Genomic DNA, 23,567 nt, shown 5'->3' with positions numbered 1-23,567 from the left:
CAATAAGTGAATTTATGTTTATTTTATGATTATTGCTGTGTGTTAGAGCTAGAATTTTCACCCTGTTACTAGTAATTCGTTCTTTTTCCCTTGTCTTGTGTAGGTATTTGCTTGGGGCTATAACAACTGTGGCCAAGTGGGGTCAGGATCTACAACAAATCAACCAACTCCTCGAAAAGTCACAAACTGTTTACATATCAAGAGGGTAGTTGGCATTGCTTGTGGTCAGACCTCGTCCATGGCTGTTCTGGACAACGGGGAGGTGAGCTGTTCCTGCACTCTGCCCCCGTCCTCATCTCCTCTCTCGGTGAAATACTGCGTTCCTCACGAGGAGCCTGTATGAGATCATGGAAGGAAAGGTGCTTTGTTTTGATGGTTTCGTTGATAGTTAACTGGTTACTGATTGAGGAGTATCCAGACGGTGTTTGCTCCTCAGTGTGAATTTTTAAATTCCAAGATTTATCTGCAAGTAAGGATACTAATATGTCTAAATTTTATTTTTTTGTGAGACCCAAATAGTCTAATGTCCACATTCATTAATGTAATGAAGAATCTGATACGATCTCGCTCATCCAATGAAAGAATCAAGAGTGCACTCTTTAAAGTCGGCTGTTTGTAAGCAGTGACCGACTCCAGTACACCTGCATCTTACAGAAGCAGAATTTTTTGTCCTAATTGTTATTGGCTACTTTTAAAAAGTCAACTTTCAGTGACCTTTCACCACGGTTACCTTTGAGCTGATGACTGTTTCCATACATTTATTCTGGTTGTAACTTCTACTTAAATAGACCCGTTACCAATCTATAAATGTCTTAGTTGAGAAAAATTATGCGAAAATATGTCTTTGAAGTGATTTTTTTTAAAGATTTTATTCATTTGAGAGAGAGAGCGAGAGAGTGAGATCCTGTGAGAGCACAAGCGGGGGAGGGGCAGAAGGAGAGGGTGAAGCAGACTCCCCTGCTGAGCAGGAAGCCCCATGTGGGGCTCGATCCCAGGACCCTGAGATCATGACCTGAGCCGAAGGCAGACGTTTAACTGACTGAGCCACCCAGGCACCCCACAAAGATAAGTCTTTGGATACAGATGTGTGGGTTATGCATTGTGGTGCTAGAGTGCTTTAGAGTTTTCTGAATACTCACCTATGTTAACTTATTTTTTTTTAATTATTTTTATTGAGGCATAATTGGCGTACACTTTGTTTCAGGTGTACAACGTAATGATTCAATATTTGTATATAAAGATCACCATGGTAAATCTAGTTAATATCTGTCACCACATAGTTCTTGTTTTGTGATGAGAACTAAGATTATTCTCTCAGCAGCTTTCAGATGTGCAGTACAGTATAATTAACTGTAGTCACCATGCTGTACGTTACATCCCCATGACTTACTTATTTTATAACTGGAAGTTTGTACCTTTTGGCCCCCCCTTTACCCATTTTGCCCATGCTCTCCAGCCCCCGCCTCTGGAAACCACCAGTCTGTTCTCTGTATATATGAGCTTTTTGTTTGTTCGTTTTTGTTGTTTTTTTAATTGAAGTAGTCGACGCACAGTTTTACAGTAGTTTCAGGTGTACAGCATAGCGATTTGATGAGTCTGTTCCTCACGCCATGTTCACCAGAAGTGTTAACTTACTTTTGAATCAATCCTGATGTCATCTTGGATGATTTCAGAATTTCTTGGGATACTCACTGGACATCCTCCACCTCAGTATTCTTTTCTTTTATTTTTAAGCATAAATTTAAAAATTATTATTATGTGGTTATTTTCACAAACAAAAGGAAATAAAACACATAAAAGGTGAGTACCTTTTCTTCAGTCTTGTTAATAGTTTGATGTATATCCCTTTGGAGTTTTCTCTGTAAACAATTCTGTATGGGTGAATATAATTATCTTTTATAAAAAATGGGAATATTATAGATACTGCTTTTCTCTGCTATTCTGCAACTTTCCTGCCAACAACAAAAATGTTTAGCTGAATCTATTATCAGACCATTTATAGCTGCTTTCCATTATAATGGCTGCTTCCTTCTCCGTTTTGGATGACCCACACCCAGAACTCTACTAATAGAAATTTCAAATATTTCTAAATTGTTGCTGTTATAAACATTGTAGCGCTGACTTTCTGTGTTACTGTGTATCTCTGTACACTTCTGTAAGTATTCTGTAGAAAAAGTTCACAGGAATAAGATTTCTGGGTAAGAGGGTATGCCATTAAAATTTTTGATAGCTGTAGCCAAATTTCTCTGCAGAAAGTCGAACCGTTGCACTCATAAGATGGAAAGTGCTTTTAACCATCTTTTGCTAGTACCCTAAATTCTCTGTCCCCCTTCCCTGTCTGTCACATTGCCCTGAAAAGCCCCAGCCATCTGTTTGCCCTGCATTTCCATGGTGCCACCAGACATTTTAGGTTTCTCATTTGACCAGACCTTTAGTCTGTTCCTAGTCAGTGCTTTCTCCTGTGTCCCACACTTGCCATTCTAAACTTTTACCACTGCTGGCAAACCTCTGTCTAGCTCTGCTACTTTCAGCTGATGCCTCCCCTCTCCAGAGAGCGAAGGGGTCACCACATTCTCTTACGTCCTTTTCTTAACCTCTTTCCTGTCCGTTCCTTCTCTCTGGTCCCACTGTCGTCCTTAGTTTAGACCCTCAGCAGAGCTCATCTGTGGGCTGACGAGAGTCACACGTATCTCCTGAATGGCCGTCCCGCCTCTAGTCTCACATAGTCCAGTCCCCTTTATGTGCAGCCAGCACGGTCTTTCCAAGATGTGTGAAATATTTTGGTGGAAGACCCATAGATACATTCTGCTTTCTCTAGTATGTGTTTTGGCCCTTCGTCCCCTTGGCCTTTGCTTTTCCTTCTAGTCTCTCACCCTGCTGCTGTGCTGGACGCGTCCTGCCAGGCCCGCCCACTTGTTTTCAGAACCTGCCTCCAGCACATTCTGTGCCCTCTCCCTGGAATACCTTCACTACCATTTTTCTCTGCTCAAATCTGCTTTCCGAAAGTCTTTCCTAAACTTTTTCTATACCTAAGTCCTTTCTCTGCTCTTCCTTTTTTTTTTTTTTTTAATTTTTAAAGATTTTATTTATTTATTCGACAGAGATAGAGACAGCCAGCGAGAGAAGGAACACAAGCAGGGGGAGTGGGGGAGAAAGAAGCAGGCTCATAGCGGAGGAGCCTGATGTGGGGCTCAATCCCAGAATGCCGGGATCACGCCCTGAGCCGAAGGCAGATGCTTAACCGCTGTGCCACCCAGGCGCCCCACTTCTCTGCTCTTTCTATACCTAAGTCCTTTCTCTTCTCTTTCTATACCTAAGTCCTTTCTCTTCTCTGCTCTTGTAGTGCCTTGATTGTATCTCTAGAATAGCACTCGCCACCTGACTGCAAAAAGTTTGCAAGTGGCCATCTCTCCTGTTAAACTGCGACCAAAAACTTATTCCTAGTACCTTTTAGCATGTCCTGACATGTAAGAGGTGCTTTGTAATTGTTAGCATCAGCCTCCCCTGTATAAAACAAGAATAAATGACTTGCCCCAAGGCCGTCCAAACAGTAAGTTATGGAGTAGGAACTCAAGTCTGTCGTCCCCACCCCCAAAATAGCTTCTGTTTGGAGATCCCTTGTGGGAGCACATGGAGTAGAATGTGGGTGTTGGAAGTGGGAAAGTACTTGATTTGCTTAGATGGACTGCATTTTTATATCTTCCTCTTACTAACAATTTTAAAAGCCTGTTCTCTCCCTTTCTCTAAGGTATACGGCTGGGGTTACAATGGCAATGGTCAGCTGGGCTTGGGAAACAATGGCAATCAGCTGACCCCTGTGCGAGTGGCGGCTTTGCACAGCGTGTGTGTGAACCAGGTACGTGTGGTGGGCTCGCCCCGCTGCTGCTCCCCTCAGCTCCCCTGCTCTGACTTGGAGAAACATTGGCGATTTACTCTGCAGTGCATCTTTTCAAACAATACTGCGTGCCTTCATCTTCCATGGGTACAATTTCATCTTCCCTAAATTCCCATGACGGGAAGGAACACCATGGTGGTGACACATCAGTCTTGACAAGTAAAAGAAAAGCGATTGGAAAAATCTAGTAGTCTCAATCTTGGGCTTTTCTAACGCTTTTTTAATGTTCCAGAGAATGTCAGTCCATACCTGACGATGAATTGGCATTCTGCAGAAGCTGGCTGTGATCTTTAAGTAGATGTTTTTCCTGCCCTTCCTCTTTTCCTGTTGATGGTAACCATTTAAATTTACTTGCAGATTGTCTGCGGCTATGCACACACTCTAGCACTAACAGATGAGGGCTTGCTCTATGCCTGGGGAGCTAACACGTATGGGCAGCTGGGAACTGGCAATAAAAATAACCTGCTAAGCCCGGCCCACATCATGGTGGAGAAAGAAAGGTAACTGGGCTATACCGTGTCTTGGGGTTGTGTGTGTGGTTTTGGACTTGAGACCGTGTGTGCTGAGCTGTGGGGTTTGGCTTTTGTAACTCTTCTGTTTCTTAACATCGTCATTTTGAACAAGAGTTTGAGTAGTAGCCAGAGTGACCTTTCTAAATGACCTCCTGTGATTGATAGGTATTAATGCAGCTTGGTGTAATTCTTACAGCCTTCTTGTGGCCCGTCTAGTAGGGAAGTAAAATAGGGTCTGTCGACATGTAGAAATTCAGAGTGTAGTACTGACTTTTCCTCTGAGCCAACTAAGACAACTTCTAAATAAATAAAATCTCTTAAAAGGACATTATCTGTTTAAATATTGATTTGATTTAATGTGTGTTACTGGAATAGATGCTTTGTTCAGCCAATTTGTGAGTCCTTACCCACTAGGTTTTAGAGGGTTGATTTCTGATCGTGGGACCTTGCCTCAGAAGCGTACTGAGAAATACAAGTTTGGCTTGATGTCCATTTGGATTAGGACGTTCAGAGTGCGTCACCCCCAGGCCAGTACTAATGTAGGGGTGAGAGAAAAAGTTGCAGCAAGGGAATGATATACTGAAGACACTGTTTGGTTTTTTTTGCTACTGTCTAAGCCCCCTGGAAATGTCAGGACATTTTGCCTCTGTCCACTATGCTCGTCTACTTTGGTTTCTAGTTCCTTTTCCCAAGTTGTCCTCAACAGTCTGTGTTATTTATCCTAATTCAGAATGAGGTTAGGATGAGAAGTGGGGCAACAAGCAAGGGAAAAACACAGTACTCTTGTGGTCTTTCGGTTTTGTTCTTATGATCCGATCACTAATATCCCTCAATCTTGGGCTGTTTTCTGTGGTGTTGTAAGCATGACCCCTTTATCTACCTTGTGTGGTGTGCTGTCGGCCTCTGTGATAAAGAAATGACATATGTTTTTCTTAACACTTTTCAGGGTCGTAGAGATCGCGGCCTGCCACTCTGCGCACACGTCGGCGGCCAAGACCCAGGGCGGGCACGTGTACATGTGGGGCCAGTGCCGGGGCCAGTCGGTGGTCCTGCCCCACCTCACCCACTTCTCCTGCACCGACGACGTGTTCGCCTGCTTCGCCACGCCGGCCGTCTCGTGGCGCCTCCTGTCCGTGGGTGAGAAAGCTCAGGGCTCCTTCTGCCCGGGAAGAGCGGGACTAGCAACTGACCGCTCCACTTCTATTTCTGTATTTGCTGGTTGTGGGCTCTTTCAGGTTCTAGAATGTTTTATTCTCCAGTAGCTTTAATTCCTTTCCTCCAAATAGATTTGCATAATAAGATTTATTAATGTCATGAACAATTATAGGGACTTACTGTTTTCTCCCCTTTAGTGCTTTCATTTTAATTGAGATGAGGTTTGTGTCCATAAAGTTAACCATTCGAAAGTGTACAATTCAGAGGCATTCAGTACGTCCCCAGTGTTGTGCAGCTGCCATTTATATCAAGTTCTAAGACATTTCCATCGCCCTGAAAGAAACCCCTGTACCAGTTGTGCAGTCACTCCCCTCTCCCTTCCCCCTTCCCTGGCAGTCACATCTTTGCTTTCAGTTTCTAGGAATTTACCTGTTCTGGATATTTCCTATAAATGGAATCATACGATGTGTGGCCTTTTGGGTCTAGCTTCTTCTGTTAATGTTTCTGAAGCTCTCCCTGTTGTAGGGCACATCACTACTTCATTTGTATGGCCGAATGAGATTCCGCTGTCTGTGGAGAGCACGTTTTGTTTTTCCGTGCATCCGTTACGGATATATGGATGGTTTCCACCTTTGAATAGTGCTGTTATAAGCATTTGTGTACAGATCTTTGTTTGAGTAACCTGTTTTTAAGTGCTTTTGTCCTACTAAATTTATTAGATAATTCAATATGAACCAAAAATGAGCTTTAAAAAAGTGAAAAACTTGTGATTTTTAGGGTGACTTGTTAATTCCACTTTCTTTCTCTCTTTTTCTTTCAACCAATCTCAAATATTTTTATTCCAGAAGGGCATAAAAACCAAGGTATTATAGAGGGTAGTGTAATTGAGGGTGATCTTTGGTATATAATCTGTCCCTTTTCTGAACATTGTCTTCTTCAAGAGTCCATTGATGGAAAACAGAAAGGTGTCATAAAGCTGAATAGCCATCAACAAGATGAGTTTAATCTCTTTTTCTTTTATTTCTTGTTCATTTCTGCCCTTTTTGCTGATGTATTCTAAGTTCTTTATATGTGTAGGGAATAAGTGGGTCATGCTGGCCTTGTCCTTGAAAATTAATGTAGTTCTTATCTGCTATGGGGTTTGGGTTGTTTTAGCAATTGATATTGAAGGCCAGTCTTGTCATACATGTCATGCTCAGGCGTGTCAGACAGCTCGCTGTGGCTGTGCCATCATCGGGTGACCAGTCTCTGGTCATAGGGGCACGAGTGTGTTTAGGGAGAGTTAAGTTGCTGCTATATTTAAAGTGAAATAAGTCAATGGGGCGCCTGGGTGGTTCTGTCAGTTAAGCCTCTGCCTTCAGTTCAGATTGTCATCCTGGGGTCCTGGGATGGAGCCCCAAGTCGGGCTCCCTGCTCAGTGGGGAGTCTGTTTCTACCTCTCTCTCTGCCCCTCCCCCCCTCGTGCTTTCTCTCTCTCCCCCCCCAAATAAATCTCAAAAAAATTTTTTTAAAAAGTGAAATAAGTCAATCTTTTCCAGGTTCTTTAACTATATGATACAATATATACGTATATTTTTTTTTTAAGAGAGAGAGTGTGTGGAGGGTTGGGGGGGGCAGAGGGAGAGAGAGAGAATCTCAAGCAGGCTCCACACCCATCACAGAGCCTGACTCGGGGCTCAATCTCATGACCCCGAGATCGTGACCTGAGCCGAAATCGAGAGTTGGACACTTAACTGAGCCACCCTGATGCGCCTACAATATATTTTTTTTCCAGTGAATGTTGTGATTTGAAAAAAATTAGTTTACAAGAATGGGACTGTTTGGCCATAATCACGCTTTTGTGTAGCGTGCACAGCCAAACACTGTCTATCTTCAGAACCCCGTGTGCTACTTACTGGACCTGTTTCTAAAAGGCTTCTCCCGGTACTTGCCTCTCAAAATCCTAATCCTGAAGAGACGTCTTTTTCAGAGTAGAAGTTGTAACATTTTTTAATGTTAAGTTTGGAAAAGATAAGATCGTTCAGTATATCTCCTAGACAACTTCTTTCCCATCTACCCACTAAAAGTCAGAGTTTTTTACCTCTCAGTTTACCCTCTCAGCTGAGTATTAGAAAGGTGGTGAAGAAACACTTCTGAAGAATACTTCTCTGAAAGGAGGTATTGTACTTGTTGCCAGAAACCAAGGCGGGGGGCGGGGGGCGATTTCAAGCCTTAGGACTGATGCAGAAGTGGAGGCATTGATACGAAGCTATTTTGTGAATGGGCGGGGGGGGGGGGGGTCTCGATCCCTGGTCTCTGTGCCCATCTTAGTCACTTCCTTTCTTTTATTTGCCGGGGATCCAGGTTATAGGGTCAGGGAAAGCCTGATTTTTGAGTGATTGTCCTCTTTCCTCCATAGCCAAGAGAGCTCTGCATCGTGGGAGCTCGGGGGAGGGCTTGGGCACATGCCGTTTCCTCGGGAGATTCTGATAGTAAAGCTCGTGGGTTAGCTCTTTATTAAGTCTCCGTGTAGGTTTTAGCAGATGTGCCTCCTCCAAGAGCAGCAGGCCGCTGAGACACAGCGTCCCTCAGCCTACGGGCCGTCGAAACCTGTCGCCTGTGTTCACAGTGCCTGCGTTCATTGCCAGTGACTCTGGAGTTTTGTTTTGTTTTGTTTTCCTGTCAGCTGTTTCATTGTTTCCCTTTGTCCGCATATACAGCACAGGAAAGTGTTACCTGGTTTGTACAAGTGCCTTTACTTTTCTCCGTGAGGACACGGTTCTACTTACAAATGATCCTACCAGCAGTTCTTATTGGGCAATGTGATCAGGTTTTTGTAAAACTGTTCCCTTTGAGAGTGTACATTGTTACTAAGTCAGTTTGCTCTGTTTTTGGATAGCAGGTAAGGATTATTGTTTGTACGTTAGTTTGTAGGATTAAGAGGGATGTTGAGATTCCACATACCTAGGAAGTAGGGTTTCTTTGTATAAGAACATGACAGCATAGCGTTAACCTGGTAACTGGTTACTGGTAAATTTGTTTCTTGACACTCCTTCAGTTGAATTTACCAACCCCTCGAAACTACCCCAGAGCAGAGGTGTTCTTGGTGTTTCAGTCAGGGAAAATTGATAAATTCTTAGTCCTCAAAGAGAACCACTAAAATTTTAAGTAAGTAGTTATATAGTAATGGACTGCCTATAACTTCTTCTTTTAAAAAATTTACATTTTAAAGATTTATTTATTTGAGAGAGAGCACGCATGTGAGAGAGCACAAGCAGGGGGAGGGGCAAAGGGAGAGGGAGAAGCAGACTCCCCACTGAGCAGGGAGCTCGATGTGAGTCTTGATCCCAGGACCCTGGGATCATGACATGAGTTGAAGGCAGAGGCTTAACTGACTGAGCCACCCAGGAGCCCCCAAAATACACATTTTAAAATGCCTAACTTGGTATGTAAGACTGGTAATTGGCTTTTCCAACTACTTATTTTTGGTAGTTTATAGACTCAAGATACCTTGATACAGTGAAATTGATTTGTCAAATAAAGCATGAACTCTTGAAAAAAAATCTGATGGAATTATCTATCATGCTAATGGTTCTCTTTTTAAAGTCTTTCATATCTCTAACATGTTTCCTGAACTTTTTGTATTAATGATATGTTTGTTGCCTTCAGAGCATGAAGACTTTTTAACAGTTGCTGAATCACTGAAGAAAGAATTTGATAGTCCAGAAACTGCTGATCTGAAGTTTCGAATTGATGGGAAATATATCCATGTCCATAAAGCTGTTTTGAAAATCAGGTATTTTTGCATCAGCTTAGAGGCATCAGTAACCTTACTTTGTTTTTCACAATCTCCAATTTTTGGTTGGTCTACAAAATGGGGACTGATAAGGAATAGTTTTGGCAGTAGAGAGAAATGGTGCAACGTAATATTTTTGTGAATGGGATCCGTGCATTATTGAAGAGTTTTGCATGTGTGTATGTATGCACACTCATGTGCCTTTTTGGAAAAGCATAATGTGGTAGTGTAAATATTTGTATTGTGTTGAGTTTTTTTTTTCCTTTTTTTTAAGAGAAAGAGCACACATGTGCTCTGAGCTGGGGGTGGGAGGAGGAGGGGCAGAGACAGGGAGAGAGAATCCCAAACTAGCTCCATGCTGGGTGATACGGGACTCGATCCCACGACCCCGAGCCAAAATCAAGAGTCAGACTGAGCCACCCAGGTGCCCTGTCTATATTGTGTTTTAAATGACGATCTTGTGAATATTTATTTCCATTGACAAATTTATTTACATGCTTTAAAAAATACTGAAGTTTGTTAGTGAAAAGTGTGTACGCCCTCTTTTACACTTAAAGATTCCTTTTTCCCCAAGTAGAAAGCTCTCATGGTCAGGAATGGTGAACCTCTGGCCCTGAGGGACATCTAATTCCCAACTAAAGGAATGTTTTTTAGATTGAGTAGATGGCAGGATTGTATTTGTTAATAACGGTTTGGACTCTTGCTCCCTGAGGCTGTCCTTATGGAGAGAGAGGCACATGAAGTGAGTTAAACTGGCCGTTTACAAGTCCCTTTTGAAATTTAATTGAAAACCTTTTTACAGAATAACACGTTTTAAGGGAACCAAAAGCCATATGTCAGTCATTACTGAGATTAAATATTTGAACCAAAGTATTAAAAGGTGAACTGGAAATGTTCCTTTCTGTGAACTGTGGTCAGCCAGTCTACTCCTTTCATTTAATTATCCCATTTAATTTGTCAGTCCTTGCCTAGACAACTATTTCTTTTTACTTCTCAGATGAAGTCATGTCTTATGTAGGTGGAACCATTTTTAGTTGTGAGTGGATTTTGAAAATATTCTGTTTATTTACACCGTATCTCATTTTAAAAGGATTTGAAAAGATGGTTTTTTAAAACTGAAGTATATTCCATACTTAAGAAAACCCAGTATTTAGAAATCAGTTCCTCCTATAGGTGGCTTTTTACATGCAAATACAACATAAAAAGACCCACTTAGATTTTTTTTTTTTGCAATCTGTGACTCTCCTAGTGAATGTGTTTGTAAGTAAGTTGGTAACAGTCTTGGGAAGATTAGAAGGGGAGCAGGTCAAAGCAAAGGAACAAAATAGGACTGATGGCTGTTTTGAAGATGTGTCAGAAAAGAAGGAAAATTATCATGTAATGGGATAATAATCAGCCTAAATGTAATCCAGTTAGCATTTAAAGCCATTTTAAGAATATGCTGATTACATGAAAATTAAAAACCACATGAATTATTTGAATGATGCTGATACATAGTCAAAGATTTGAACTCTCATTTCTGAATGTCTTTTAATTTCATGGTTTAAAATGCATTTCTCTACAACACTGTTTAAGAAAAACAAGTGAGCAGAATACTTGATCTGAGCGAGGACTGTCAAATGGAGACAGTGGATTCTTAATTCTTAATATTTAATGAGAAATATTCATCAGAAAATGAAAGTGAACATATGCAGAAGGAGAATGTGAAAGCCCACACTAGCCGGAGAGCCGTGATCCCAGTGCGCGCGGGCCCAAGGATGGGAGTAGCTGGGGAGACCTGTGATGTTTCCCTGACGCCCGCACCTTCATTAGGTCACTTTCCGTGTTCTGTTTAGGTGTGAGCACTTTCGGTCCATGTTCCAGTCTTACTGGAACGAGGATATGAAGGAGGTGATAGAAATAGACCAGTTTTCTTACCCAGTGTACCGTGCCTTTCTCCAGTACCTCTACACCGACGCCGTGGACCTGCCACCCGAAGACGCTATAGGTACGCAGCCGTGGCCCGGCCACCCGCGTGTCCCACACCCCGCGTGTCCCACACCCCGTGAGTCCCACACCCCGCGTGTGCCAGACCCCGCGTGTCCCAGACCCTGCATCGCGTTCTTACGGCTCCGCAGCGTAAACGCGTCAAGTTGATTGGTTTTTAGACAGTAGTTGAAGTAAATGTCTTGAAAAATAGTGTTGTGTTAATAATTATGGACACAAGTTTATTTATGACTGTGTACTTCTGTTCGTCTGTTAATACTGAATGCATATTAAATGCATTGCTAATGCATTGACTCTATCACCTTGGAAACACAATGAGGGGGAGTTCTATTTGCTCCCCTTCCTTCGTACTGTAGACCTATAGAGTGAGTGTAGGCGAGGTCTATTTTGGGATGGGGGAGGTAGGGAGTGAAAAAGGCGGGTTATTTAATAAAATTTAGAGTATTATGCACTAAGAAACTTCTGTTGATTTTCTCTACATAACTTCTTTTCACTAAAATGAAATATGTGTGTTTATAAATTATGGGAAATTATTGTAAACTTGATTAAACCTTCCACACTTTTTGCTTTCAGGTCTTTTGGACTTGGCCACGTCTTACTGTGAAAACCGACTGAGAAAGCTTTGTCAGCACATTATCAAGCGCGGAATTACTGTGGAGAATGCCTTTTCGCTGTTCTCTGCTGCAGTCAGATATGACGCAGAGGTAACGTGAAATAACAGAGACCACCCCGTCCAACTCCCCGTGGCCTGCCCCCCACTTTTCTTGCGTGAGACAAGGAGCAGGAGTAATTTCACTTCTATCTAGGGAATCAGTGAACGGACTGATCCCTGAAAGCTGGCCTTGCTTGTTTATTCTGTGTTTGTAGTTTGACAAATGGTTGTTCTTCTACTTTGATTTTTAACCAAGAAACTGAGATCCAAGCAGCTGTACTGTGGGCGAGTTGGAATAGAAAGTGTCCTGCCCAGTTGGACTGATGCCATATTGTAGTTTCAGGTGTTTCTCAAGGTCAGCATCTGTATTTTTTTCAAGACCCCCTTTGCCGTCTCCCTAAGTCTGCCCTGTCGTAAGCCAAGGATGCTGTATGATTCATATCTGTGTACGCTCTGAAATTCTTTGTCTAATTATAACTCATTCATGTGTGAAGAACTTGCACTGGACTGAATTCTTCATCTAGGATTCGTGGCTATCTGGAGAACCTATGAATGAATGGGCTTTGGAGAGCCTGAAATTTTGTGTTTAGTGTATTTTCTTAAAGTTAGGAACCAAAGTGTCATCAGATTGTAAGCGGCTTGTCAGCAGAAACCGTTTCTCACTCATCTCTGTACCCTGAAGTGCCTGCCACGGGGTAGGGACTGGGAAACGGAGGTCTGTTGAGCTGACTGAATGCGGTACCACCGGACGGTGCGTTACGATGATGAGCGAACTTAAGGCTGGGCTGGTTGGTTTTATAAATTTATAGAGAATTAAAGGTAGAGAGTAATCGCTTTGGAGCTCAAGATGTCCAGCTAAAGCGTGCACCTTTAGTGACACAATTAGCCCATTTTTAGAGGTATTTTGTCATCATTTGACGAGGCAGAGTCCCTGGTATCCGGGGAGTTACCAAACCCCCGCAGAGATCTCTAACCGTGGCCTTGGTGGTGGCCTGGAAGGCAGACGTCATCTTTATCGCACTTAGGGATCAAAATGGGCCATTATGTCTTAAATTTTCAAAATGCATCCTGTTTTTATTTGAGATTATGATTATAAATATTTGATAAGGTCAAATAGCTGACTTTCTCTGTGGCCTGGCAACAGCTGGAGTGATGATCAAAGTAAATTATTTCTAATAGGAAATGGAAGTATAGATTTTTTTCTACCTTTTCTGTGACACATGAACTTCTTTATTAGAAGTGCTGTTTCTTTAGGTTGCATTCTACCCAGTGATGTAATTTTACGTTGGTCGATGCCTGTTCTGTCCACTCGGTAATTGACTTTAACATCTTCTGTCTCTCCCTACTCCTCTTCACTGCTAATGAGTTCCCTGTTTCTGGGATTAGGATGTCGCTGACTAAAACCAGTCAGCACCGTCCAGGCAGAGGCAAACATCTCAGCTCCAGGTGCTGGAGATTGGTTTCTCACTAAGCGAAAACCTACCCCAAAAAGTCACAGAAAAAAACGTGCCACTTCTACCCATGCCAGCTGGTCATTTTTTTTTATTATTACTAGTTTCACTTTTCTTGTACTAAGTATAGACACGTGAAATACTGTCCCTTCCTTGAGACTGAAAATATATGTGATTCCCTAGAGTCTGTCACAGTATGGGCGTTTGGCTTGGCACTCAAGAGTGTGCTGAATTATGTGAATGAACAAATATATGTAAACTACCTCACCACAAAGGTGTGCTTTCTAAAAAACGGAAAAAAAAATGCAACCCCACAAATATTATAGATTCAATGTAGAAAAATTAGAAAGTAGAAGACAGAAAGAACCACCTCTTTCTTTCCAGGCTTTTTTTTTTTTTTTTTTTTTAAGATTCTTATAGGAGTTCTGTAATTGACTAATGTACTTTTACATTGTATTTCCTTAATGTTATAGAATGTAGGAAGTAAATAAAGTGTTTAGAACATAAAAATAAAACCTACTCACTTTATCTATTAGTTGATGGGAAGCTACTGTTAAGCCAGATTGGAAATTAACTGCCAAAAAATTGACTTGACTTTCAGAAGCTCCACTTAGGGAGACCAGATGATTTTTCCTTCATTCTGTGGTTCATATGGTAGGAAGATGGAGACTACATGCTTCTCACGTTTTTTTCTCTTTTCTGTAAGTTCTTGCAGTTCATCTATACCCTCTTTGACAAGATCATTTTGAAGCAAATAGACACACATAAAAGCAACAAAAATGTATTGACTCAATAGTTAGATTTTTTTTTTTTTTTTAAAGCAAGCTGCTTGTTGTGGAGCCCTCATGCTCTGAGTGCATCGTCAAGCTTCTGCCAGTGTGAACTGAGGAACCGCTTGGCGGAGGGGCTCTTCAGTGTTCGTTTAGTACGAACCCAGATGCGCATTGCCATCAAGGGAGGACGTGGGAATGAAACACTGGATCGAGATAGTTCCGTAGCTCATCACACGAATTTTGAAATGTTTCTATTTGTACTGTTTTCAGGAAATTTTTGTTCTCTATGTATATCTGAACATTAGGAGAAATAGTTGGGAACCAGAGTAGACCACTTTCCAGAAAATCCTACTTGCTGAACAACTTATTCGCTAAGATTTTGCTATTGGTGGGAAGCCATAAATATGAGGTGAGGAATCTAATTCCAAAATTGCTTTGGGTTATTGCTATTGAAAAGTTTTGTGCTAAAGCCTGATGGTCAACATTTTTTTTTTCTTTCTGAAGTTGAAAGTTTTCCATGATCAGTAGACTATAAAATATTTTTTGGTTAGTGAGACAAAACACCTTTCTTTCTTTTTTTTTTTTTTAAGATTTTTTTTTTTTTATTTATTTATTAGAGATAGAGACAGCCAGCGAGAGAGGGAACACAAGCAGGGGGAGTGGGAGAGGAAGAAGCAGGCTCATAGCGGAGGAGCCTGACGTGGGGCTCGATCCCAGAACACCGGGATCACGCCCTGAGCCGAAGGCAGACGCTTAACCGCTGTGCCACCCAGGCGCCCCACAAAGCACCTTTCTTTATTTTGTTCTGTGTGTAGTAAGACATTTAAGTACATTCTAAGAAACCAAAGACCACTTTGATCTGGAATATTTTGTACCCGATACTTAACTATAAATTCTAAACTTATGGTTTTGGGGTTTTGTTACTTTAACAAGAAGTTTGGACAGAAGTAGTTGTGGTTTGCAGTGCTGGAGTGTGTCTCAAGGGGGCTTGTGACACATAGGTATCCTGTCTCACCCTGGCCAAGTGGCCTTCGATAGAATTCTTAGCATTCAGCATTCAGTTATTTTAGCTTTGGGGGTTTTAGGACTGGTTAAGAAGTTCATTTAGGCTGCAGGAGCATTTTTAAAAATGTGGGTATTAAGACCATCAGTTGTCTGTGTTTTACTTTGTTACTAAAGAAAATCTGTTCAAAGGAAAAGCAAGTTATTTTCAGAATATATAAGTTATTGGAATAATTTTTAAAATTTGGAATGAATTTGTAAATTATTCAGAACAGCATTTTGAGCTTTCTTGCTAATTACAGCAAATCTGATATTTTATCTGATTTGCCTCAGAACTACTCTATAATAATTTCACTACAAAATGTCATAAATAAAGGATTTAGTCTCTAAACTACCAAGAATATCGTTTTAGAGACCCTGATTTTGCACCCTCTCCCACTTCTGTATTTTTGGCCCTTAAGATGATGCTTTCAACCTGTTATGAACTTTTTTCCATCCACTGGTCTGGTGATCTTTCTTGTTCTTGGAAACGTTTTATATAAAGCCTAGCTCTCCTGTTATAGTTAACTTATTAGTTGGGTAAGAGTTGCATTTTCTTTTCTGGGTGTTGAAGATATGATTGTTTTCAGAATAAGGTGAACAGATCATGTAGGTTCTTCAAATATTTAGGAATTATCAGAGAAATATTTATCTCATTTACATATCACAGGCGACGTGGCTCAGGGCGTTGGCTGCGAGGTGAATTGCTCGGCTGTTCCGCTCTGGTTCATGCAGGTGAACTTGCAGTTTCTCTCTTTCCAAGTGCGTTCAGTGCTTCCTTTTGCATAGATCTGCCTTAAGCAAGATTTGGTTATTAAACAACAATTACTTATTTAAAAACCCAGATTTAGATTATTTTCAGGATTCTCTAGTTCAACTTTTAATGTTTGAAACTGCAGGACATTTTTTGAGTACTGAGATATCTCACCAATTCAGACTAGTTGGAGGGGAAGGGAAGGCAGTTTGATCGAGCTGTTTTCATAAATGTGTGAAGCGATTTGTAATTAGAGGCACCCTTTGTATACCTACATAAAAAGTTCTTAAAGTTCATACCCAAGATAATCTCTGTGTAATCAGTAAACTGGATAAACTCATTTTTTCACGTGTACTCTAAAGAGCTTGAATTCCAGATTTGTAGACTGTGGAAGCAATAAGGTTTTACAAGGGCAGACTTTAGTGCAGTCTTCTTTGAATTTGAAACTATGTAATTAAAGTTAGTATTTGCAGACCCTCATCTGCTACATGGCATGGTTTGAAGAACTTCCTGTGCTTATGACTGGTTATTTCTTCCTAAATTATATGTAGAAAAACTGGTTTTCTATTTTTGATAAGTAAGATTAAAATGACTTTTATCTCCTTGTGGAATATAATTCAGTTCCTAAAGCTGTTTCTTAATCAATGGGTTGTAATGCCAGGAGTAGGCTTTTTCTTTAACAGTAATGTGAGAGGGAATGTTTTATGTAGTTTAACATTTTAGTTTATTATAGGACACAGAACATTCAGCTATACTTCAGCCCACTGGAACTCTCTTATTAAAAAACGTTGATGGCAAAGATTGTGCTAATATTTTTTAAAAGCATCGTGAAATATCTAGAAAACAAAACCTCGGCAGCAGCTGACTGATACACAGTAGAAGTGATATGCCTGGAAGGGAACTGCATTCGGCTCAGGACAGAGGGACCCTTAGAAGAAGGCGGTATTTGTTTGCAGGGGTCTGCACTGAGAGAGCAGAAGGGGATGTGTCTCTGTGTTTGTGTGGGCCCTTCCCCACCCTGCCTAAAATTTCTTATTTCACAGTGGCTGGAAACATGAAACCGAGACGCTGCAGTTAAAATGTTGTTGAGTTCCTGGTGTGATAGAACCCTGAGTATTGACCTTCAGTGTGTAGCTGGCGAAGTTAAAAAATCAAGGTATTTGTGATAAGCGCTTCCAGTGTGATTTGCTGTTATATATTTGACTTTGTATACATTCTGGTACCTGATTGATTTAATAAATACATGTTCCAGTGTTTAAGGGCACAAACATAGTAGCAGCTTTGCTGGGGATGAAAGGCTGTATTAGCATTGGCGGAAATAGATTTTTAAGGTGTTCTGGTTTACCACTTGTATATATATATTCCTTCCTTCTGAGCGTCAGTAGCTGGTGACTTCATTTGACTGAAAATTCCGGTCTCTATTCTTCTCTGGATTGACTGTCTGAGAAATTAGTTTGGTGGGAGTTGTAGTGTGCTATTCCTTGTGGCTCGGAGAATGAACGCGTTTTATCTAGGAGCGCAGAAAAGGGGGTGTAAGGTTCTTGGAATTTTTTTCTTTTTTAACGTGTCTCTTGAGAACATGTCTATCACTTTTCTGTTTCTTAAAATCTTCTTAAGCTAAATCTTCATTCTTTTCTCGAACTTCTTGGCTGTGGTAAAACATATGATGGACCGAAGTTGCTTTCAGTTTTGTTTTCAATTACTATTGAAGAATAATCGACAGTATTGTCTTAGTTTCAGGTGTGTGCTTTCAGCTTCTGAAGCCAGGGTCTGCGTGTGACTAGACGGTGTGGCAGCCTTGCAGAAGCTGCCCGCCCCCCAGGCTGTGTGAATGGCTGTGCGTTTCGGAGAGTTAGACTTGAGGTAGTGGAATCGTTGCTTTCACTATGTTTTGACTGAATAGTGTGTGTGTTTCTGATACCTACCTATGGTCACTTGTTTACTTAGTTTGAGGTTTCTGGCCTCAAATATCTTTTCTAGGGGAGGGTGAAAGATTTGGGATGAAGGGTCTGGAAAGAAGTGATTCGATCAAAGTTAATAAAAAAAGGCCTCTTCTTGTTTTTATTTTTGTTGTGTGTGTCCAGGATTTAGAAGAATTCTGCTTTAAGTTTTGCATCAATCATTTGACAGAAGTTACACAGACTGCAGCGTTTTGGCAAATGGATGGCCCTCTGCTAAAGGAGTTCATTGCTAAAGCCAGTAAATGTGGAGCCTTTAAGAACTGAAGCCCCAGGCTGCTGGGTTTTGTGAGCGCTCTGGGCACGGGCGATGGTGCCTCCTTTGTGCTCTGCGGGTGATGTAATTTCGCAGGTAAAAACCCATCAGGGTTGTTTTGTTTTTTTGTTTTTTTCTCACATCTGAGACACAGTTCTGTGTAGGAATATATGAAGGATGTACAGCTTTTCCTGAACCCATTTTGAACAACTCTTGTTTCCAGATATGTATATTTTAAATGTGACCTTAATTTGGCTGGAACATTGTAAAGGGGTGAAATTTTAGCTCGTTGTTTCTTTGTTTTTTTGTTTTTGATTAGAGGAACTTCTGGACTTGGGAAGTCTGTGGTAATTTTCCTGGTTCACATATTGACAACCCTTTGACACCAGGAATTGGGACAGTTTGTGAATTGTGGGATAGTCGTCGAGGCCCCACCATGGCTTAAAGATGCTGACTTTGGGGCTCGTTGAAATGCTGCGTTAGTCGCTAGTTCAGTAGCCATACTGTGAAGGCGTAGTTAAGGTGGTTTGAGGCTTTGGGTTTGCGCTACTGAGGACCTTTTTTAACTTCATGGTGTATCAGAAGAGTAATCCGTTTAATAGGAGTTAAACCTATTGAGATGATGGTTATGTAAAGGTAAACTTCTAGGTCAGCCAAGATTTCTCTTCAGACTTAAGCACATAAAGAGTAAAAAGTTGATCATGAGAGAAACTTTGGACAAAGGTCAATATTTTAGAAATTAGAATCTCCACTACTATCCAGCAGTGTTTTATTTAATTAAGACAAAGTCTGAGAACTGAAGTTTAAATCACTCCCCCACTGTTGCCCCCATACACGCTCATTCTCAGAGGCGAGTAGCGACGTGCTCGGTGTGCTCTTGCCTTCCTCAGTGCCGGCTCTGTGGCCGCCATGTCTGCTCCATGTGACCCAGAGAAGCGGCTCTTAAACCCACCTTTCGGGCGGGACTTCTCGGAATTGTTTTAGCTCTTTTATGTAGGCCAAGCACACAGATTTGCCTATTTGTAACCTCAGCAGCTTTCATTTTAGGTTTCTTCGTCTTTTAATTGTGTTAGGTATAATATTTAGCACAATTTAACTTCGAAAAAGAATCAAAATGATGGTTTTCCTGAAAAGATCCTTTTAAATAGAATTTTTAAATAGGATCCTATTTAAAAGGATCTTTTCAGCTTGGTTTTTTGTTTTTTGTATTTTTTGTTTGTCTTTGGTCTGCTTATTGGGAGGAAGAGTACACCTCTGAGTCTTATCACGTGTCTGTTGAGCTTGCTGTCAGAACAAACCTGTGTTCTGCCCTCTGGCCCATGCACTCATTTCCATTTGTGGGCGCTCCCTAGTGAACTCTTTCCTGCTTGGAAGTTCCCTCATCTGAACTTGGAGCTTACTAAATACATTTTCAGAGCCAAGTTAACAAGAAGGTGAAGATTTGCTGCAGCTGCTCTTTTTCGCAGTGTTTCTCGATGTGTGTGGGGGTTGGGTGGGAGTGAGGGCTCAAAGGTAGGAGTTCTTTGATAAGTGAGATAATTACAAACCTAGCAGTACCAGCTTCCTTTTCTTGACCATGTCACAGGTGATTAAAGCCGAATCAATTATTACATTAGAATTAGTTCTGCAACTTCATAGAATTTTTCTTACTAGGTTGATAAATGATCATTAATTTGATTGTTAGCTATGATGGGTAGTGTTTGTAACAATCAGTGTTCCATAGACTTATGATCTGGACAAACAAGAACTTCAGTATGTTTACTATTGCTCTTACTTGAAAAAAATTTTTAAAAAAAGCACAAATTAAAATAGATCCATTTCCATAAATTGTTCACTCATTCAACAAATATTTACTGAGGTTCCTTATATAGGTGAAGAACCACTTCTCATAGTAGATTACTAATTTGTATGAGTATGTAGTGAAGAAAATGGGAATAAGTCCTTTGAAAAGTACCCGAGTATCTTTTTTTTTTTAATACACTCTTATTTTTCTACTTGGTTTTATTGTTAATCATAGCAGGAAATGAAAACTGTTCTTTGAATTGTTTTCTTCATCTGATGTAATAATGAAAGCCAAAGTATTCATATTTCTTAAGATAGCCCCAAATGTACTCTTGAACTTCTTACTGGAACAATGTTTGATACTCTAGTGTATATGCTGTATTTATGTAATGTTTAGAATGACATATTAATAAATAATCTGTTAAGACATACGTGCAGGGTTGTTTTTCCTCTCAAAAATCAGTAATATGCAGCCTTAAAAAGGAAGGAAGTTCTGACCCGTGCTGCAGCCTGGATGAACCTTGAGGACATTATGCGGAGTTCAGTACGCCAGCCACAGAAGGATGAAGACTGAATGAGCCAGCTACGCGAGGTAACTGAAGTGGTCAAGTTCATGGAGACAGAAAGCAGAATGCTAGTTGCCAGAGGTCGGAGGTAGGAGAGAGGACTGGAAGAGTTAATGTTTAATGGATACAGGTTTCAGTTTTGCAAGATAGAAAGAGTTCTGGAGATCGGTGGTGGTGATGACTGCACAACAGTGTGAATGTACTTCATGCCACGGAACTGTGCACTTAAACACGGTCAGCATGGTAAATTTCATGGTATGTGTATTTTGCCACAAATCAGTACTATGATTCTTAGTAGTATCAGGCTAAAAACAGGTACCACAATGAACATGGCATCTGTTTCTCAATTGTGTCCCCTCCCCTGGGAGAAATCCTATGGTTTTATTCCTACTGAAAGATAATACAATTGAACTGTCATAGCAGAAAAATGTTTCTGGATCCTTGTACTTATAAATGAAGGGAAGGACCTAGTTGTTAGTCTCAAGGAACATGTAAATTATTAGAGAGGAAAGAGAAGTTTAGGAATTAACACAAAAACATATTTATAAACAACTTTTCATAACAGGCAGTGAGAGAAAACTTAATAGGTTAATATGAAAAGCAGGTGCTCCAAAGGTAGTGTTTGTGGAGGGTAAGGAAAGATAAAGCGTCCTTCTCGCTCATTCCAGAATAGCGGGTAAGTGGCACAGGCAAAAGCTTAGAGGTGGGGGCTGATGAGCCTTCCAGAACTTATAAACTAGTTTGGTTAGAATGGAGAACATAAACCAGGGCCCATTAGAAGGAAGTGTGGGCAAAGAGAGGTAGGGGTGTGTGTGTGTGTGTGTGTGTGTGTGTGTAAACATTTATTTCCCATGGTGCCAGACATTGTGCCCTGTGCTTCACATATTTTTTCAGTGCGCACAAGGTAGGCAGGTAGATAAAATAACGTGGTGGAAGTTTTTCAGTAGGAAGTGACATAGCAAGTACAAACCTGCATCTGTTTCAATAGTTTGCCTAATATTTGCCTACTTTATTTATAATAATTTTTATTATGTTAGTCACCATACAGTACATCCCTAGTTTTTGATGTAAAGTTCGATGATTCATTGTTTGTGTATAACACCCAGTGCTCCATGCAATACGTGCCCTCCTTACTACCCATCACCGGTCTATCCCATTCCCCCACCCCCCTCCCCTCTGAAGCCCTCAGTTTGTTTCTCATAGTCCATAGTCTCTCATGCTTCATTCCCCCTTCTGTTTACCCCCCCTTCATTCTTCCCTTTCTTCTCCTACCGATCATCCTAGTTCTATGTTCCATAGATGAGTGAAACCATATGATAATTGTCTTTCTCTGCTTGACTTATTTCACTTAGCATTATCTCCTCCAGTCCCGTCCATGTTGCAGCAAATGTTGAGAAATCGTTCTTTCTGATAGCTGAGTAATATTCCATTGTATATATGGACCACAGCTTCTTAATCCAGTCATCTGTTGAAGGGCATCTCGGCTCCTTCCACGATTTAGCTATTGTGGACATTGCTGCTATGAACATTGGGGTGCATATGGCCCTTCTCTTCACTATGTCTGTATCTTTGGGGTAAATACCCAGTAGTGCAATGGCTGGATCATAGGGTAGCTCCATTTTTAACTTTTTAAGGGACCTCCACACTGTTTTCCAGAGTGGCTGTACCAACTTGCATTCCCACCAACAATGTAGGAGGGATCCCCTTTCTCCACATCCTCTCCAACATTTGTTGTTTCCTGCCTTGTCCATTTTTGCCATTCTAACTGGCATAAGGTAGTATCTTAATGTGGTTTTGATTTGAATTTCCCTGATGGCTGATGATTTTGAACATTTTTTCATGTGTCTGTTAGCCATTTGTATGTCATCATTGGAAAAGTGTCTTCATATCTTCTGCCCATTTTTTGACTTATTTGTGTCCCGTGTATTAATATTTGCCTGCTTTATGACCGTCAAACACATGTTGCTCCATGGTGCCAAGTTACCTACCCCGGTAGGAATGACAGACTAAATTTGTCAAGTGAGGGACACAGGTTTTCTTTTAAGTGACATGAAAGCTTAGATCAGCTTTGCTCTAAGATGTACTATCAGGGGAGGAGGTTGAAGTTACAATAATCAGCTAGACCAGGAGAACATGGAGTGCATCTGGAATGGACTCTTGGCTTCTGGAGTTTTGGGGGTTTTTTTACTTCTAAAATTCTTTATTGTGGTAAAACATACATACATTTACCATTTTAACCATTTTTAAGTGTACAGGTCAGTGTTTTTTTTTTTTAATTGAAGTATAGTTGACATAAATCAGGTTTTCAACAGGCAGTCTGACGATTTAGTGCATTATGAAATGCTCACGATGATAAGTGTAGTTACCATCTATTATCACACAGTTATTACAGTACTATTGACTGTATTCCCTGTGCTGTACTCTTCATCCCCATAACTTACAACTGGAAGTTTATACCTCTTACTCCTCATCACCTGTGTTGCCTGTCTCCCACCCTCCTCCCCTTGGCAACCACTAATTTGTGCTCCGTGAGTAGTTTCTCTTTTCTGTTGTTGTTGTTCGTTCATTTTTGTTTTTTAGACTCCAAATATAAGTGAAATCATAAGGTATTTGTCTTTTTCTGACTTATTCCACTAGCATAATACCCTCTAGGTCCATCCATGTTATGCAAATGACAAGATTTCATTCCATTTTATGGCTAATATTCCAGTGTGTGTGTGTGTGTGTGTGTGTGTGTGTGTGTACACGTACGTACATACCCGCTCACACGTGCATGAATGTATTATGTCTTCTTTACCCATTCACCTACCGGTGGATACCTTGGTTATCTTCATAGCTCAGCTGTTGTAAATAATGCTGCAATAAGCATAGGGGTGAATACATCTTTTGAAATTAGTGTTTTAGTTTTCCTTGGGTAAATACCCAGTAGTGGAATTACTGGATCCTTTGGTACTTTTATTTTTAGTTGTTGGAGGGACCCCATACTATTTTCCACAGTGACTGTGCCCGTT

The 23,567-nt window shown here is 40.8% G+C and overlaps 1 protein-coding gene across 8 annotated transcripts in view; it reads left to right on the top strand.

The window, feature by feature from the left end:
- RCBTB1 (RCC1 and BTB domain containing protein 1) overlaps nucleotides 1-20,419 on the top strand; it is a 49,880-nt gene extending 29,461 nt beyond the window's left edge. For 6 of the 8 annotated variants that reach the window (XM_026493242.4, XM_026493240.4, XM_026493241.4 and 3 more), the window contains 8 exons: nucleotides 104-262; nucleotides 3,749-3,856; nucleotides 4,253-4,395; nucleotides 5,354-5,544; nucleotides 9,211-9,337; nucleotides 11,173-11,324; nucleotides 11,897-12,027; nucleotides 18,079-20,419. In XM_026493242.4, the coding sequence (XP_026349027.1) occupies nucleotides 104-262; nucleotides 3,749-3,856; nucleotides 4,253-4,395; nucleotides 5,354-5,544; nucleotides 9,211-9,337; nucleotides 11,173-11,324; nucleotides 11,897-12,027; nucleotides 18,079-18,219 (1,152 nt within the window). In that variant the 3' untranslated portion in view covers nucleotides 18,220-20,419. Of the gene's footprint in view, nucleotides 1-103; nucleotides 263-3,748; nucleotides 3,857-4,252; nucleotides 4,396-5,353; nucleotides 5,545-9,210; nucleotides 9,338-11,172; nucleotides 11,325-11,896; nucleotides 12,028-14,469; nucleotides 14,697-17,037; nucleotides 17,148-18,078 lie in introns of those variants that run through there. The other 2 variants (XM_048215492.2, XM_044381796.3) reach the window with 2 other exon arrangements.
- Nucleotides 20,420-23,567: the final 3,148 nt, after the last annotated feature.

This window comes from Ursus arctos, unplaced genomic scaffold (assembly GCF_023065955.2).
Source record: "Ursus arctos isolate Adak ecotype North America unplaced genomic scaffold, UrsArc2.0 scaffold_10, whole genome shotgun sequence".
Taxonomy (NCBI): Eukaryota; Metazoa; Chordata; class Mammalia; order Carnivora; family Ursidae; genus Ursus; species Ursus arctos.
Note: the sequence above shows the minus strand (reverse complement) of the source record. Positions and strands in the feature narration are given on the sequence as shown.